This window comes from Panthera onca, chromosome X (genome assembly GCF_046562875.1).
Source record: "Panthera onca isolate mPanOnc1 chromosome X, mPanOnc1 haplotype 2, whole genome shotgun sequence".
NCBI lineage: Eukaryota > Metazoa > Chordata > Mammalia > Carnivora > Felidae > Panthera > Panthera onca.
Window position 1 is genome coordinate 82714786 of NC_138357.1, and position 18565 is coordinate 82733350.

The 18565-nt window shown below is 41.5% G+C and overlaps 1 protein-coding gene and 1 long non-coding RNA gene across 3 annotated transcripts in view; one reads left to right on the plus strand and one right to left on the minus strand.

Annotated features, from left to right (window-relative positions):
• Nucleotides 1-327: 327 nt before the first annotated feature.
• On the minus strand, nt 328-4800 carry LOC145714135 (uncharacterized). The gene is made up of 2 exons (XR_014136791.1): nt 4485-4800; nt 328-546 (listed from the first exon to the last, which is right to left on the minus strand). It is a non-coding gene; the product is annotated as an uncharacterized LOC145714135 (long non-coding RNA).
• Nucleotides 4801-4811: 11 nt separating this feature from the next.
• FAM120C (family with sequence similarity 120 member C) overlaps nt 4812-18565 on the plus strand; it is a 114715-nt gene continuing 100961 nt past the window's right edge. The window contains exons 1-2 of one of the 2 annotated variants that reach the window (XM_081793280.1): nt 4812-5532; nt 13723-14010. In XM_081793280.1, the coding sequence (XP_081649406.1) occupies nt 4852-5532; nt 13723-13740 (699 nt within the window). In that variant the 5' untranslated portion in view covers nt 4812-4851 and the 3' untranslated portion in view covers nt 13741-14010. Of the gene's footprint in view, nt 5533-13722; nt 14011-18565 lie in introns of those variants that run through there. The other variant, XM_081793279.1, reaches the window with a different exon arrangement.

Consider the following 18565-nt stretch of genomic DNA (forward strand, 5'->3'; position numbering starts at 1 on the left):
ATTCCAGGCATGTAGTAGGTGCCAAATCTGTTGAATAAATTAATGAGTCCCTATTTCACAGATACAGTAAGGGATCAAGAGGCTAAGTAACTTGTTAAAGTCAGATAGCTAATAAGGAGTTGAACTGGTATTGGAACCCAGATCTTGGTTCCAAAGCACACACTTCAACTACTAATCTGTGACATCTATTGTGCCCTCTCAGGGCTTCAACTTTCAGGGCTTTGGCCTATGTTATCTCTACCCTCTTTGACCAATCCAGCATAAAGTTTCAACTGTATTATGTTAAGACTCTTGTGTACAAGTAATAGAAATCTGATGTGAACAAGCTTAAGCAAAAAGAGGAATTTATTATAAAGATGGTGGTGTCTCACAAAACCCAGGGATAATGCAGATGGGCCTTAGGAACAAATACATCAGATGCTTGAATGCAGCCAGGATTTTTCATCTCTCCTCCAGCTCAATCCCAAATTCTCTATGAAGGTACATGAAGGATGACTCCTGCTGCAGCCCTGAGGATAAGGCAGAGAAGGTGGTAGAAAAGGGGTGCTGGGAAGACAAAACAACAGATGTTTACTTATACTTCTCTTCTTCATGGTCCATCAACACATATGACATTTTCCCCATATCTACAATTCCCAAATGCCCATACCTAACATAATCCACGGACAACTGCAAGTCACATGCAACTTCTGCATCCGGAAGCAATAGCATGGCATAGACCTGCCCCTTCCTTGTCTACTTCAGCGACAAGCTAAATGTAACTCCTTTTGATCCTGCAACCTTTAATAAACTTAACTACTAACAACAGACCTAACATGAGAAATAGAGAAACAGATTAACCACAATCAAAATTCCCCTTTAGGAAAGGAGAAGGGCACACCATTATCAGCCACCAGGACCAAGTATGCACCACTTCCACCTGGATAGGAATAAAGGAATAAATTACAGGCATAGAAAAATTTATGGGAGTCAATTTACCTTCTCACTTAACCAGTCTGTACTTGGGCCTAGGGCATACTCTAGAAGAGCAGCGATTCTCAAACTTGAGAGTGCATTAGAGTCACCTGGAGGTGAGACCGGCAAAAACTTTCCTGACATGAACACTCCCTTCAAACACCTGCACCAAGAGACTTGACCAAACTTTAGTATGGCTTCTAGTAGCCTAAGGCTAGTCTCTGAGATGACCCATTTCCCATCTGGAAAGCTTAGGGCTATCAAAAGAATTTATAGTTTGTTCTAGCCAACACTTAAAGACAGGCCCCTGACCTCCCTTTTAGAGCCTTGTGAGTTCTTCCCCTGTCCCCTTGAGATGTATATGTATCTCCTACAACTCAGATATTTCTTAAGGACCTGAGAGCCACTCCTTTGAAATGTAATCATCAGGAAGGCTAGGGCCTTTACCTCCCCCCCAGTCTGTAGGAGGATAGCATCCTAAGTTCAACAACTGTCAGCTAGCAGACCGAGCTGGCCTACTCCCTTTTACACTATCACCCACTTTTTGTAATTTTTCACTTCCCTCACTCTACTTGAGTCCTTGCGCCCTCCTTATCTTTCTTCCCTCATCCTCTCTTTAAAACACCTAGTCACCTCTGTGCAAGTGGGAACAGAGCTCAGTTTTTTTCCCCTACTGGCAGTAGTTACTGAATAAAATGTTTTCACTGCTTTAACTAATGTCAAGTTTTGTTTATTTTTGACATTACTTAAAATGAGTATTGCTGGCCCCACTCACAGTTTCTGATTCTGGAGGTCTGAGGTGAGGCCTGAGAATTTCTAACAGTTTGTAGGTGATGCTGATGCGCCAGTCCAGGGACCAAACTTTGAAAATCGCTGTTCTGACTCTGGTCCCTATTCACTAGATACGATTTTCTCGTGATAAAACTTCCTCAGAACCTAATTTGACTGCCTGTGGATTTCATTTGAGGGGACTCTGAATGCTAATCAGTCCAAGAATCTTGTCAAATTATGCTCTTTGAATCTTCAGATCTACTAAAGGGAATAATCTGGCTCATCCTGTTGCAGTTTCTATTTCTTAGCACTCTACCTAACGACTTGGCTCATTCTCCCTAGCATTCCACTCAAGATCTTCAGTTCAGAGCTTAGGTAGGAAATAATAGGCTGTGTTCAAGGCTGTAAAGCCTCTCTTTTCTGATCTGCTCTGGGAATGTTATGCCTACCCTCTCTTTGATTCCAGCTAAATCCATTTACAGAAGGAGACCTCATCACATTTGGGGGATTTGGAGAACAAGGAATCTATGGAGGCTTACACAGATAACCTCATTCCAATTACCTAAGTGCCAATTTCCTAACCACTTGAACCACTGAAATATTTGACATGAGACAGAGTTCTACCACTGTTAATTCAGCAAAGCCCATGAATACCTGACACTCAGCAATTGCAGATCTCTTGATACAGACAGAAGGGCTGCTCTGTTTTGAGCCCCGAGAGCAGTAAGCAACTGCTTTGCTGCCAGATAACACAGAATGCCAACTTCCATTAACTGATGTGGGATATCTCCAATCTCTGCCAATTTCGTATTTTAGGGTCTGTAAATTGCCATACTCTATTTCTCATATCAGGTCTTGAACTTTGTTTCTGGTCATAAGTAGTTTCTAACTACTTTGTAAAAGTAGTAATAATAAGTATATGAGGTTGCCTCACAGAAACCAAGGACTAGAAATGTTTCAGGAATGATAACCTGGAACTTAAACACAATGAAGGCTATGTCTCATCTCTGTGCTGAGAATCTGCATTTTTCTTCTCTTTCTGTAGATCAGTATCTTATACCTCTGTCCCTGTGGTGGGAAAATTGCTGACAGCTTCCAAGTTTTATGCTTAGAGAAAAACTGATCTCTGTGGTTCAATTCCAGCTTTCTAGGGAATGAGAGTCTGATGGACCCAGGTTGGATTATTTGTCCACCTGTGACCCACTGAGCTACGGTAATAAGAACATGACAGTTTTTGCTGTAACTCTGTCAATGGGAGGAGAGTCATTTCCCAGAAACAGAAGGCTAAGCAGACAATCCAACAGGTGTTCACTGTACTAGAAAACCTCTATTCTTTCCATCTTTCATCCATTCAAGCTACTGTTCTCTACTTTCACTGGTCATTTTCAAGAGTTCCCTATATGCACTGCTTCACCATTTATTTATTCTTTGCAAATCTGTCTTGTTCTATCTCCACTATTCTTTTATGATAAATTCCTTTATGGAGCTTGAAGCTTTTACAGCTTTTGCATCCTAACAGACTGTTCTCCAACTTCATTCATCTTGACTACTCTAGGGTTCTGCACTTTTGCATTCTAACTCTGCCTGCCCTCCATGATCTCCCATCTCTCATGTTCCAAGCCAGATCTGGTTACTAATTACAAAACATGTTTTCTGCCCTCCTCCTGCTAAAAGAATGGGCCCTAAAGGCCAGCCAGAAGACTGGTGCTACATCAAAAATCAACTGAAAATCTATTTTTTTCAAAAGATTATGATTCTGTCCGGCCGGAATTGTAGCCCTTGCAGTTATTTTGCAAAAGCTTCCTGACAGATTGATTCACAATGAGGTTTAGAAACAAAGGTCCTAACTATACAACACTGTAGCTCAGTGAGTACTGGAAAGATACAACTTGAAGTTTAATTTGTATTGGTACTTATTTCCCACACCAAAGAGATTTTGAAGAAAAGGGATACTCAATTTCATTTTGTTTCTGCACTGCGTCCGGCAAATAATGTCAATTTCACCACTCATAAATTGGGGCCAACAATGCTTTGAAGAATTATGGTAGTTAAAAGTTAAGTGGATTACTACAGAAATGTCGGTTATCGCTTTTAAATTTCATGTGTGCCATCTAGGGGCGCCTGGGTGGCTCAGTCGGTTAAGCGTCCGACTTCAGCTCAGGTCACGATCTCGCAATCTCACGGTCCGTGAGTTCGAGCCCCGCCTCGGGCTCTGGGCTGATGGCTCAGAGCCTGGAGCCTGCTTCCGATTCTGTGTCTCCCTCTCTCTCTCTGCTCCTCCCCGGTTCATGCTCTGTCTCTCTCTCTGTCTCAAAAATAAATAAACGTTAAAAAAAAAATTTAAAAAAAATTTCATGTGTCCCATCTCATTCATTAAAAGCTACGCATATTATTCCCCCACCACGCCCCAGCAAAAAAAAAAAAAAAAATTCTCCCTCCTGGAGAATTTTAACATAAACATACATTAGCCGAATTCAATTAATCCATTCAACTTCCTTTCCCATGATGCATCACTTCTCCCCAAACTCCTTTTCCTGGAAAAGGCGGTAAATAGCCTGAAGCAACTAGGCGGACGCCAGGAGTTGTAGTGCAAATCCTAAACACAAATCACACCCCACCACTTCGGATCCTGTGAGCTCAAGGGCAGAAAGGGGTGGTAAATCTTGTTCCCAGACTGCATCCTGAAGCCGTAGAGAAGACTACAACTCCCAGGATGCCCCTCCGCCCCGCCCCCCCTCCCCCATCTAGAAAGCGAGTACCATAGAGAAGACGAGGCAACATGGCTCCCGGCGGTGGAAGGGAGAGACTTCACCCCTTTTGAAGCGGTGAAGCGCGGCCGGAGAGGGGGGAAAAAAAAAAAAAGTGACTAGAGTCCATCATCGCTTTTATCCTCTCAGCCTTCCCTAAATCCGGCCGGCCTCACTCCTCCTCCTCACCCAAATCCAATCTATTGGTCTCCTCCCCACCCCGCCCTCATCCCCTCGCCCGCTCACCCCTCCCCTCGGGAATCCTTTTCCCGCCCCCTCGCCCCCCGCGGAGTGCGCACGCGTCCGTCCCCTGCTTCGCGCCCAGATCGCCACCTAACCTGCTCGCGCAGCCGCTGTCTCGTCTGCCCACCGACGAAGCATGGGCGTCCAGGGCTTCCAAGAGTTCCTGGAGAAGCGGTGTCCCGGGGCCGTGGTGCCCGTGGACCTCCTCAAACTCGCGCGCACCGTGTCGCGCCAGCAGCAACAGCACCAGCATCGCCAGCTGCCGCCTCCGGCAGCGCTAGCTCCCGGGGCTCCACGCACCGCCAGGGGCTCTGCGCCTCTGCAACCGCCACTCCCGCCCGCTGCCTTGGGTGCCTACTCCGGGGGCGCGGGGCCGACTCGGCACCATCACCCCGCTCACCACTTCCACCACCACGGCCAGGCGCATCCTGGGCTGCACCCGCCGCCCCCTCCGCTGCCCGGGGCCCGGGTGCTTGTGGACGCGGGCTCGGCGCTTCCGCGGCTTTATGGTGGCTACCAGACGGATTGGGTGTGTGGTGGCCAATGGAACGCCATGCTGGGCTACTTGTCAGCGCTATGCCAGGCTTGTGCCTATCCCGGCGGCGACGGCCTGGAGCTGGTGGTCATGTTCCCCGGGGGCCTGGGAAAGGACCGGCTGGCCGAGTGGGGCCGTCGGTGCCAGGCCGAGCGGCAGACAGCGCAACTGATCGTGGGACACGTGGGCAACAAGGGCACCCCTCCTCCACGGGCCTGGTTCCTGCCACCGGCCTGCCTGAGCCACTGCGTGAGGCTAGCACTCATCCGCTTCCGGGTCAAGGTGAGGGAGGGGCCGGATCTTAAATAATATGCCCCACACCTATACCCTCCCAGCTAAACACCTAACCACCCACTAACCTACCACCCATCTACCCACTCACCGCCTAATCAGCTAATCCACTTGCCTAATTATCCACTGTCATTTTATCCATCCACCTTCCCCTTCATACCACCCCCTACCGATTCTCTGACCAACAGAAGTACATCTCTACCTGTGTCACCCCAATAACTCTCTTTACTTTCACTTATCCAGTGACCCGTCTCTGGGTTTTAGCCGAATTTTTTTTGTAGCCCCATCTTTCTCCTACTGTCTTCTGCCTCAAGCTGAAATGCCCTTTCCAGTTGGCATCTCTCTTCCGTATGTCTCTTTTCCAACCTTGCAGCAAATCAATTAAACAAATGTTACATGAATACCTTTCGTCTACAACTTTCCCCCCATTTGACCCATTGAGATTTTTTTTTACCCATGTGTCTATTCAGTCTTTTTAATTTGCATATGCTTCTGTTTCCTCCTGCTTTAGCCTAAACAAAAATTTAAAAACCCACTGACTCAGTCACTGTTCAACAATTATTAGACCATTGAGAGTAAGGGGTTTAAGGGACATGTGAGACATGGGAGTCCTACCCTTGGAAAATCAAATATGTAAGCATGGAAGATTTATTTAATGGTATAAGTGTGTATGTGATTATGCTTCATGGTACAGATTATAAGTACAGTATCTGTTGTGTGTGTGTTGGGGGATATCTGTGGGCTAAAATTGTAAGGGGAGGCTTCCTCAAAAAAGTTGGATCTCAGTTCTTCAGGGATGGGTTGGATTTGAATGGGTTATGGGTTTGGGAGGAGGCTGCTTTAAGTAGAAGAATGAGAAGAAAGAAGCAAAAAGGAATATCAAGCATGTTAGGCCCCATGGGCAGTTAAGTCCAATCTCTGCATGTAGTTGGTTACTGTTTATGGGGCCTGGGGAACAGCTTGGCAGCCTCCCCAGTTCTTGGCACCACTCCTGCTGCTCTGATACTTTCCCATACTCTTAGGTTTCAAGTTCTTACGTGTAGGGAATAGCAAGGTTTGGGAAGTAAAGGAGGTGGGCAGGAAGAAGAAAAAGTACAGGGTTGGGTAGGACAAAATCTCAAACCCTATTCCCATCCGAGGCTCTTGGGTATGTGCTCACAGTTAAAAGACAGGACAGCGAATTTTGAGAATGATAAAGAAATGGTCCTGGGTGGAGTAATGAGGAGGAAAAAAAATCTCATTGAGAGACTGAAAGCTTGCAGTGGTCATAGAGTTTGTGGCCATAGTTCAGTCATGCTAGAACACCTTGTGCACATCAAATCTGTGCCTGGGCTGGATAGATTATAGCTGGTTTTAATAATAAGAAAATCCAGTCATGAGCTATCTTAAACATATATAGAAAAAAATAATAGACATTCATTTGCTTGCCTTCCTGACCATATTTCAGTAAATTCTTCATTCATGATGATTCTTTCCACTTTGTTTTCATTGCTGCCACCCAAGCTTTAAGGACTTTTTACCTCATTGTCATTAACCTGGTTGCTGGCAACTGACTAACTAATGGAATGCTTAGTAGGTGTCAGGTGCTAATCTATGTGCTTTAACAACAAAATTATTTCATTTGATCCTCACAATAACCTGTGAAGCAGTATCATCCCTGTTTTCCAAATGAGGAAACTGAGGCACAGGAGGTTTAGAAACTTGCCCAAAGTCACCCAGTTATTAATGGCAGAGCTGAGGTTCTGGGATCCATGCCCAGGCAGTCTGGCTTCAGAGCCCATGCTCTTAACAACGGTGCTCTAAGATGAATCTTTCTAGAGTGCCAATGTGATTAGATCATTCCCATACTCAAAATGTTCCCTGGCTCCTTGGTAAAGACAGGTCTGGGTCATTCGTTTATATTCATTTATTGAGTGCTTGCTGTAGACTAGGTACTATGCCTGTTGCTGAGGATTCAGAGGTAAAAAAAGAAAATCCCTGTACTTAAGGAGGTCAGTTTAGTGAAAGACAAAACCGAGTTGCAGATACTGTTAGCTAATTGCAAATGATGAAAAATTTGGCCCCTACAGGGGGCATGCTTAATTCTGGGTCAGGGTTTGAAAGTTGGGGGAGGCTTCACAGATTGGTGCTGAGCCTTGGAGAGGGCTGGAAAGGATAAGTCAGGTGGTGGACAAGGGTGTGGAAACCTAAAATGGCTAGCCATGAGATCTGAATGGATTTGGATTAGAGGTTGGCAGGAGAATTAAACACGGAGTATGGATTTGTGGTTTCCAAACTTTTTTTGTTCATGCACCCCCAGCAGTCAAAAGTTTTTGAGAAGCAAACTTAATATGGCTTACCAAAATTCTCCATCACACATAGTCTCATTTTTAAAATCCCAGCAGTTTATCACAGTAAGATGGATTGATATGTGATAAAGCAAGTGTGGAGAAAATGGTAGAATCTCAGCTGTGGGTATTTACTCACTGTAAAATTTCAACTTTGCCAAATGTTTGAAGTTTTTCATAATAAAATATTTGGGAAAAAATTCCCAGCAGTCCTCTTCAGTCCTGAGAACTACCATTTGGGGAATATATAAATCTTATTCCCGATGCTACATTGTAAACACTCTTTGATCTTTTCATATTCTCCATAATATCTTGTATATTTTGGGTTTTGGACACATTTTTTTCCTGAATGAATAGGTCAGTAATTCTAAGAGAGTGGATTGTATGAGTAACCTAAAAAGTGTGTAGTGTGGCTCTTAATATAGTGAATTTAAGACTGACTGCAAAATCACATACGTAAAGAAATTATTTATTTTCGTTACCAGTGAACGAAGTTCTCTTTCCTGATTTTGGTTGGTGATCTTTGTTGTTGGAATGATGGCGAGCTTCCTGGTTTATAGTACACACTTAAAAGATACTGGTTAATAGCTGAGGTAAACAGCTGTGATTTGCTTTTATAGAGGAGTGTTCCACTATTTTGAAGATAGCAGATTTTCACTCAGATGATCTGCATGCTTACCACTTCTTTTGACTGAAATGCTAGTGCTTCAGAACAAAACCCACTACTGTATTTCTCTTCTTGGTTTTGTTCTTCAGACTAAGCTACAAAATGGGTCTTTATTCCTAATCTTATTTCCATTTGTGCAGGTATTAAATAAAAGATAAATTGCTGGGTTGTCTGGTTAACATTAGACAACTTAAGACTGCCCATGAAAAGATTATTGGCATGAATTTTGTCATTTGGTTGGTTTCATTGCTATGTCCTGCAAACCTTTGTAAGTGTAATCGTCAATAGCATTAAAATGAAGTAAACTGACCAATTGCTAGCCTGGGTCTCAAAAGTAGAGCAGCCAAAAGCAGTTTTAGAATGTGGTTTGGGAAATGATGTGGGGTGGCTATGGGGATGAATACTTTAACGGTTAAAAAAAAGATAACACTAGGGGCGCCTGGGTGGCGCAGTCGGTTAAGCGTCCGACTTCAGCCAGGTCACGATCTCGCGGTCCGTGAGTTCGAGCCCCGCGTCAGGCTCTGGGCTGATGGCTCGGAGCCTGGAGCCTGTTTCTGATTCTGTGTCTCCCTCTCTCTCTGCCCCTCCCCGGTTCATGCTCTGTCTCTCTCTGTCCCAAAAATAAATAAAAAAAAAAAAAAAAAAAAAAAAAAAAGATAACACTTAAAACCCACCACTTCACAGCTATAATTCTTTAGAATGGGACCAATTAAAGAAAAATGAGTTGATTTAAAGGAAAGTATTAAGTTACAATACTTGGATGCGGCAGAAATCATGTTGGTAGTACATGAGCGATCAAAGTTTTGAAAAGTCTGACCAAGAGCTGATACCATTTTATGCTTTCATTCTCTAAAATGCAGTATAGCAATGACTGCTATGCTTCCGGGTTATTTACTTATACCCTCAGTGCCACTTCTAGGTGCTGTAGTGGTAGGAAAAATTATTATAATAATTATTATTACTTCTTGAGCACCAAGTTGTACATAAAGTGCTTTTTAAATACCTCATTTATTCCTCACAAGCTTGCAAGAATGCCCAGTATTCTTCCCATTTCTTTGGTCTGTACGCTATTAAGTGCTGAATAAAAATCCCTGTTCTGGGTCTGTATTGCTCAAAGTCCCTTTCCGCAGTTCCACTACACTATTTCCTTCTTTTTAAAAAAAATTTTTTTTAATGTGTATTTTTGAGAGAGAGAGCAAGCGAGAGTGAGCAAGGGAGGGGCAGAGAGAGAGGGAGACACAGAATCTGAAGCAGGCTCCAGCTCTGAACTGACAGCACAGAGCCCGACATGGGGCTCGAACTCCCCAACTATGAGATCATGACCTGAGCTGAAGTCAGACGCTTAACCAACTGAGCCACCCAGCCGCCCCTATTTGCTGCTTTTTGTATCTTCTTGTGTAAAATTGTGTACTTTTATTGGCCAGATAACATGAATAAATACATGAAGAAAAATAATAATAAATCAATTTGTTGAGCACTCTATGCCAGCATTGCTAAATGCACAAATACTACCAATATAAAGCACATGTGTAAGCTAAGTGTGAAGTGAGTCCTAGCAATCTTTCTTTGCCTTTTCAGTCTCTCTCTCCTCTCTCTCTCTCTCTCTCTCTCTCTCTCTCTCTCTCTCTCTGGTTTCTTTCACTTACAGCATAAACAAATAATCTTCAAACAACAAAAACCTTGCCTTTACTTTGTAATTCCCTTAAGCCATTATCTTTATCCCTGTTCTTCCCTTTTAACCATTATTCATGAACAAAGAAGACTGTATTAATTCCCATTCCCTAGCCTATTGCCACTTGATATCTAATGTCACCATTCTGAAGCTGCCACATCCATTCCCACTATTACCCTTTCTTGGTCCTTTTTGAGGTAATTTTCACTATTGAGCCATCCTTTCTTTAAATTTCCTTCCTTGAATTTCATAATGCTGCTCACTTCTGATTCTCTTTATATGTCTCTAGTTCTTTCTCCTTTCCTAAGTTATTCCTCCTCCTCTGCCTGCTTCCTTAAGCTTCAGTGTTCTCAAGACTTCTGTCCTAGTCATATTCTCCTATATTCACTTCCTGAGCAATCTTCTCCATTATCATGGCTTTAAATATTAACTATATTCTGATGATTCTTATAGCTCTTTCTCTACCCCCCAACCTCTCTCGTGAGCTTTCAAAGTATCTTTTCAGCTCTGCTACTCAATGTCTTATAGGTCACTTAAATTAAAAAAATATTCAAGATGGAGCTCATTATTTTCCCCCCAAACTTGTTCTATTTTCAGTGTTCTCTTTTCCTTTGAACCTTGTCTTTTATCTATTTCAAGCCAGAAAAGATGGAGTCCTTAATTCTTCACTCTCCTGTCACCTCCCATATCTACTTGGTTACCCAGTCCTGTCACCTCTGTACCTCAAAAATGTCTCCTGAGTGCAGCCACTTCCACCCCCATTGCCTTAGTTTAGGCTGCCATCATTTCTTATCTGAACCATGAAAATAGCCTTAACTTTTTCCTTTACCACTTTCTGGACAATAGCCCATCTTCTACTTTGCTGTCAGGGATATCATCCTGAAAACCAAAGCCAACTTCATTGTGTGCCCAAAGATAAACACTGGCTACTTTTTACCTACCCTTCCAAGTCCAGACTTCTCAGCCTGGCAGACAATGCCTTTCACAGTCTGATCCCAAACTCTCTCCAGCCTTACTTGGTGTTTACTCACACCTGTTCCAACCATTCGGAATGTCCCAACCATTCTGAACTTTTTAGTTTCCTGGGTATACAGTGTGTTCTTACATAGTGCTTTTCTTATGTCGCTCTCACCCTTGCATAGCATATTCCTACATATTGATCAAAAATAATCAATATGACTCTTTCCCAGCCAAGGTTGATGATGTGCTACCCAAATGCTCTTGAATTACCTCTCATTTTTTCTCCTTCATAGTATTTTCATATCACATTTAATTCTCTTTTTTCCCATGCTGTACATTATATCCCCAGAACGTATTTATTTTATAACTAGAAGTTTGTATATAATTCTCTTTTAATTGAATTCCAAGAGGGCAGGGATTTGCTTCTAGGGCTGGACACATTGTATACAATAATGGTTGTTGTGAGAGAAAGATTGGTTGGTTGATTGACTATAGAGAGCTTTAAGGGTCAGATGAGGAAGAATTTAGAACCAGTGTTTTATAATGTTACATATTAATTCCCTGTAAATCAACTTAAATTCCAAGTGGAATTGAAAAACTCTGTTAAGTAAAAGTAAGTTTGGTAGCTACTTAGCAATACATTTATAGAATACATTCCTTCTTGATGGTAGTAACAATAGCTACCACATGGGCTGGGTACCTTACATAGATTCATTATGTCATTTCATCCTCACAACCACCTCTCAGGATATATATTAATGTCCTTTTTTTTAATGGCTAAAATAAAAACAGAATCAGCATAAGTTTGCACTGCTAGAACATGGTTGAGCCAAGATACAAACCTAAATATATTTGAGACCAAAATCCTCCATCTTTAACATATTGCAAAATAGCATAGTTGCATTTCAAACTAAACCTTTTCCAGAATATTTTTCTTATATTTAGCTTGTGGAGCATAATGGCTAAGACAACAGAACTTGGAACCAGACTGCCTGGGTTTAAATCCTTGCTTTTCTCCCTACTAGATAGGTAAACTTAGGCAAGTTAACCTCTCTGTGCCTCCGTTTCCTCATATGGAAAATGAGGGGTAGTGATAATACCTGTATCACACATTTTGTGGTGAGTCTTAAACGATTTAATGCAAGTAAGGTGCTTATAACAGTACATGGCACATAGTAAATCCTATATAAATGCCAGCTACTATTACTTTGAACAGAATATCTTTGGTGCCATGTATGTTGGACCTAGATCATTTCACTCTCATGCTTTAAGCTTAGGATGGTGGCCTGCAGAGTCCTTCATGTTCTGCGTGCCATTCTCTGGCCTCATTTCATCCTATTTGTCTTCTCAGGACAGTGAATGGTTTTCAGTTCAAGTAACATTTTTTGAGCATCTTCTTTGTGCCAGACCCCATGCTAAGTACTATGAACAATGGAATTCATTCATTCAAAAAATATTTATTGCATGAGTCCTGTGTGCCAGGCACAGTTCAAGATTATGAAGATAAAGTAGTGAACAAGACAGTTTTCTGATCTTATAAAGTTTACATTCTAGTGGGGAGGACAGACAATAAGATAAAAAGACAAAATATATATATAATATTTTAGGTGGTATAGTAAGTGCTGTGGAGGAAAATGAAGTAGGGATGTGAGTTAAGGGAGTGTTGAGGTCAGGAGGATACTCTGTCTCTCCAGGACCTTGTTAGGTGAGACAAGTACGAAAATACTAACAATATGAGCCCAGAGGATCATTTCTCTGGCCCTTGTCATAGGCCCAAGGGCATAGTCAATGGAAGTGGCAGAACCACGATTTGCATACCAGACACCAAAACCCTTACTCTTTTACCATAAAGGAAATTACAAAGATTATGGCAAGGATGGCAAACTGGCAGCCAGTAGGCCCATACATTTTTTTAAAGAACTCCATTGATCTTTATTGATCAGCAGTGTTTTGATCAGTAGTGTTTACCAGAATCTGAAATCAAATAGCGGGTTTGGACTGAATATTAAGGCATCATCTAGTTGAATGATGTTTCATTTCCCTCTATCATTTAACTTGCATTATATGAACACATTTCTTTTTTGAAAAATAGGGCTTTCTTGCCAGCATTTAAAAAATTGTGAAATGTTGCAAAAAATTCTGACTTTCCAACCACTCTTGAACTATCAGACCCTTTGGCAACACCGATTGCCCCCTTTTGCTGAGCCACATGGTCTTTATTTATTGGAATCTCTATGATTCCATGGTGTCTTCCTGACACAGTGACCAAGTACCTCTTGCCATTCATGATAGCCATCTTATATCAGTGGCTCCCAATGATTCCCACCTGCTGGTATTCACACTCTTGTGTAATCTCCCCCCATCCCTTGTTTATGGGCTGGACCTAGTGACTTGTTTCTAATGAACAGACTACAACAAAGTGATGAGATGTCACTTTCAAGATTAGGTTATTAAAAAACTGTGACTTCCATCTTGTTTGCGCTCGCTCTCTCTCTCTCTCTCTCTCTCTCTCTCTCTCTCTCTCTGGCTCTTCTTGCTTGATCACTCTGATGAAGCAAGCTGCCATACTGTGAGCTGCCCTATGGAGAGGCCCACATGACAAGAAACTGAGGGCAACCTCCAACTAACAGCCAGTGAGGAACTGAGGCCCTCAATTCAACAACCCACAAGGAACTGAATCCTGTCAACAGCCAAGTGAGTGAGCTTGGAAATGGATCCTTCCCCAGTTGAGCCTTGAGATGACTGCAGCCCTGGCTAATACTCTGATTGCAGCCTGTGAGAGACCCTGAGCCAGAGGACCCAGTTAAGCCATGCCCACAGATACTATGAGATAATAAATGTTTTTTTTAAGCCACTAAGTTTTTGGGGTAATTTGTTACACAGAAATAGGTAATGAAAACATCATTGTTGTACTTTTTAATAGTAGTTTTGATAAGCATGAAATATTTCTTGCACCCACATCTATGAAAAGTGACAAAATCACACAAGAAGGTCATGTATTTAAAGATCATAATTTTTTTAATTCAGTGACAAGAGATTGTTGTGCTATAGTGAAAAGACCAAATGAATTGAAGTCCAAAGACTTGCATTCAAGTCACTAGTGGGATCTTGGGTAATTTATTATTTCATTTTGAGAATCTTCGTTTATAAAGTGGATAAGAAAGGGGCGCCTGGGTGGCGCAGTCGGTTAAGCGTCCGACTTCAGCCAGGTCACGATCTCGCGGTCCGTGAGTTCGAGCCCCGCGTCAGGCTCTGGGCTGATGGCTCGGAGCCTGGAGCCTGTTTCCGATTCTGTGTCTCCCTCTCTCTCTGCCCCTCCCCCGTTCATGCTCTGTCTCTCTCTGTCCCAAAAATAAATAAATTAAAAAAAAAAAAAAAAAAAAAAAAAAAAGTTGAAAAAAAAAAGAAAGTGATACCATGTTTCCCAGGACAGTCGAGAGAATTACCAGCTATAATATATGTGAAACCTACTATATACGTGTTAGTCCATATTAATTTCAGTCTCTCCTGTGTTTCCATAGTACTCTATATATTTCCATTGGCTTGTACCATAATATATTGTGATTATCTGTTATATGTAGGCGACTTGATCTTTGCATCTACTCACACAGTATTTGGGCACATGGCAAGTGTGCAGAAAGCACTGGTTGAAAGAATGAACAGTTGTTACATAACTAATGAAAATTTAAAAACACTAAAATATGCTTAAAATTCTTAACCGAGGTATCTTTCATCTTTGGGAAACTTCCTTTTGCCAATTTGTTGATAGGCATATCTATAAAGAGGTCAGTTTCAGCAGAAAGGTCTTCATATCAGGTCACTATGTAAGGCTTAAATTTGGTCTATTGAACAATTCTTAGCATAGCCGAAGCACCTGAACCAGAACTGTACGAGTAGGCTAGTCCATCTTCTGGGCACTGTTATGGCACAAAGAATACACTGAAGTACTTAAGTCTGCATACGTTTTATGCCCTAAGGCAAAAAGCAGTCATGGAGCTTGAGGTGTTGTCTACCATTTGTAAGGCTTCCATTTGTATCTAAAATACCAGTTTTAGATATTCACTCTCTCTCTCTCTTAAAAAGCTGGCAATAATCATCTGAAGAAGATCACATATTTAAAGGAAAATCAGAGAGAACCTATTTCTTGGTGAAAGTGATGAGTATTCCTCTATATCTAAATAAAATATGTCTGTTGAAATACTGCAATTTAAGACACCATTTTAAAATAAACCATTGTAGGAAATATGACCAGTGTATAAAAATGAAGAGTGCTGAAACAAAACTTTTAATAGGGCTTGGAATTTCAATAGGCTGTGTTTTGGAATACAGACAGAGTAAGTGATACTGTTATGAAATGCATTTATATAGTAAATGAAAGCATTGCCAGGGCCTGAAAATCTTGTCGGTGGTAGTTTAAGAAAATGTCTGTTGAATACAGCAGAAATTACATAATGAACAAGCATTTGTAAAGGTATGAAATACTGTTGCTCAGGATGTTAAACATTGGTGGCTGAACATTTTGGGGACAGTAAGTTATTTGTGAAGTTTTAGATCTCAGTTGGCTACATAGATATAAGCACTCCCCATATAGCTGTACACTTCGCTGTGCCTAGCCAGTAGTTCTCACAGTATGGTTCCTGACCAACAGTACTGTATCACCTGGAAACTTGTTAGAAATGCAGATTCGCAGACCCTAGTCCAGACCTACCATATCAGAAGCTGGAGGTGGGGTTTGTCAATCTGTTTTAACGAGTCTTGTAGCTGATTCTGATGCACCCTAAAGTTTGAGAAAAATTGCACCTAGATATAATTCATGTGTTAAGAATTTTGATGGAATCTAATTCTTTGGGACTTGGAGCCTATGACAGGTACATTCACAAATACCTGGATTTTGTGTGTTAAGGAAAGTCATGAAATTTTTGGTATAGGTTGGTCAAAATTACGACTACAGATGGTACTTCTGCCGTAGTGTTACTCTTGGACTCAGAATATTTCAATTTGAAGCAGAAACACTTTATAAGGACTTAAAGATTTTAATTATGTCACTCCTTAGGATCCAATTATTATGCAAAAATGTTCAAAATGAATCATGTTAGGAACTAGTGATTAACAATGTGGCTTACACCAAACAAAGCTGAATACTTTGAATTATTAGATGCATGTTATGGAAATCTGCCCTATTATATGTAGATTGATTGCCTTGACTGAGGCGTGGTACTGAAGATACTAAAAAAAGAGACTTCTGGCATCCAAAGAGCATTCAGTGCACCAGCAAAGATTGAAATAGAATACTTGACCTGTTTGGTTGACATTGCAACTCATCTAGAGAGGCACTCTGAATAAAAGCAGGTTTATTCAAAAATACCTTCACAAATGTATGGTTGTATTTGCTCGTTTCTAGCAAAATTACGCCTTTGGAAAACTCATTTGGCAGGTGATAAACTGGATGACTTTGCTGAAATTGGTTTCCAAGAAATGAAAGTGATGGCCTGAACTACATTCCCAAAATTGTGAAGTTGTCTGTTGCATTCCAGGAAAGGTTCTCTGGTATTATATTTTCAGAAAAGAAACTAATATTGTCCAGTTAGCCTTCCTCAATGTTTATGGTGTAAAAGAAGAGCTACAATGGAGATACCGAATTACTGTTTTATGGTATTGAAAATGAAGCATGGTGTCAGTGGAATACCAGAATTCTACAAATATCTTGGGGGTCGTTACCCTAAATATAATAAGAAACAGTGTGCAAAATGTCTGTGGAAATTCCTACCTTTCTAAACAGCCGTTTTCTATTACAAGATGGGATGAAATTAATCATTCCCAAGGACCCAAAGCTAAATTCTTTACTGCACACCCTAACACAAAAATACAAAACCTAACATTGACCTCTTGGCACACTTGGCATCAGACCTCCTGTTCCAAGTTAAAGGAGAAAAATCACACACACAGATGTAATGATTAACTTTTTTCTATTTTTAACTTGTGTTATTAACTTTGAATTTTAAGATGTAAACTCCAGTATCTTGCATGTTTATATCATTAACACTGACAGTGTAGTGTAGTTTAAAAGAAATTAAAAGAAATTAGGGGCACCTGGGTGGCTCAGTCAGTTGAGCATCCGGCTTCAGCTCAGGTCATGATCTCATGGTTCATGAGTTCGCGCCCTGCGTCAGGCTCTGTGCTGACAGCTCAGTTAGACTTTGAGGCACAGAGGCCTTGCAGCTGAAATATAAACCATCCATATTTCTATTGCTAAAGCAGACTTATACATAATCCACCCCTCCCATTGGCTTTTCTTATGAAGTGATGCTTCCTTGTCATCTCTGATTTCTTTTTGCTTTGGAATTGAGAACAGAGGGAGTAGGTGGACTACAGAGCTCAGCCTGAGTCAGATACCAGTTTGGATTTAACACTATGTGGGGAATGAGGCTAGCAATACAAGAGAATTTGGGATGCGTTGGAGGAAGTCAAGTATCACAGAGGTCAGAAAGTGGTGTTGCTTCTGTATTAAGCTCTTTCTGTGGTCCAGGCAGGCTTCTAGACAGCCAGATGGATATAATAAAATCACAGCAATTAACAAGCTCACAATCTATTCTTTATGGCCCTGTGATTATTGTATTACTTTATGAATTGATCTGAAGTTAGTGAATACTCAGTTTTCCAGTTGCCTTTATTTGATAAACATGTTCGATGGAAAGAGCATTATTTTGCAGATAGACCTAACTAGGTTCAAGTCCAAGTTCTGCCATGTGGCTGGCTGTATGATTTGGGGCAAGTTATTTAAATTTTTCTATTGAGAAAGAGGGGGGTCGCCTGGGTGGCTTAGTTGGTTGAGCGTCCATCTTCAGCTCAGGTCATGATCTCGTGGTTTGTGAGTTCAAGCCTTGCATCAGGTTCTCTGCTGTCAGCGTGGAGCCCACTTCAGACTCTCTGTCCCCCTCTCTCTGTACCTCCTGCACTCATGCTGTCTCTCAAAAATAAATAAACATTCGAAAAAAGGAGGGAGGGGGATTAAGGATACTCATTTCACAGATTTAGAAAGATAAGTGAAATACATCTTAAATTATTTAGCCCAGTGCCTATCATGAAATAGTAATCACTAGAATGTCACCTCCATGAAGACAGGAATTTGGGCCTCTTGGTCACTATGGTATTTCCACACCTAGATGAATGCCTGGCATGTATCCGTGCCTGGTCCAGTAAATACTGGTTGAAAGTCAAAATGTACCAAGAAATCATGGCCTTCATGGTGCTCACATTCTAGTGATAAATACTTCTAGTTGTTTCTAATAGCAAGTGTTTTTCAATAAATTATTTCTGAAAGAACCAAAGTATGAGAGAGAAAATGGAGGGGCGCCTGAGTGGCTCAGTTGGTTAAGCATCTGACTTTGGCTCAGTTCA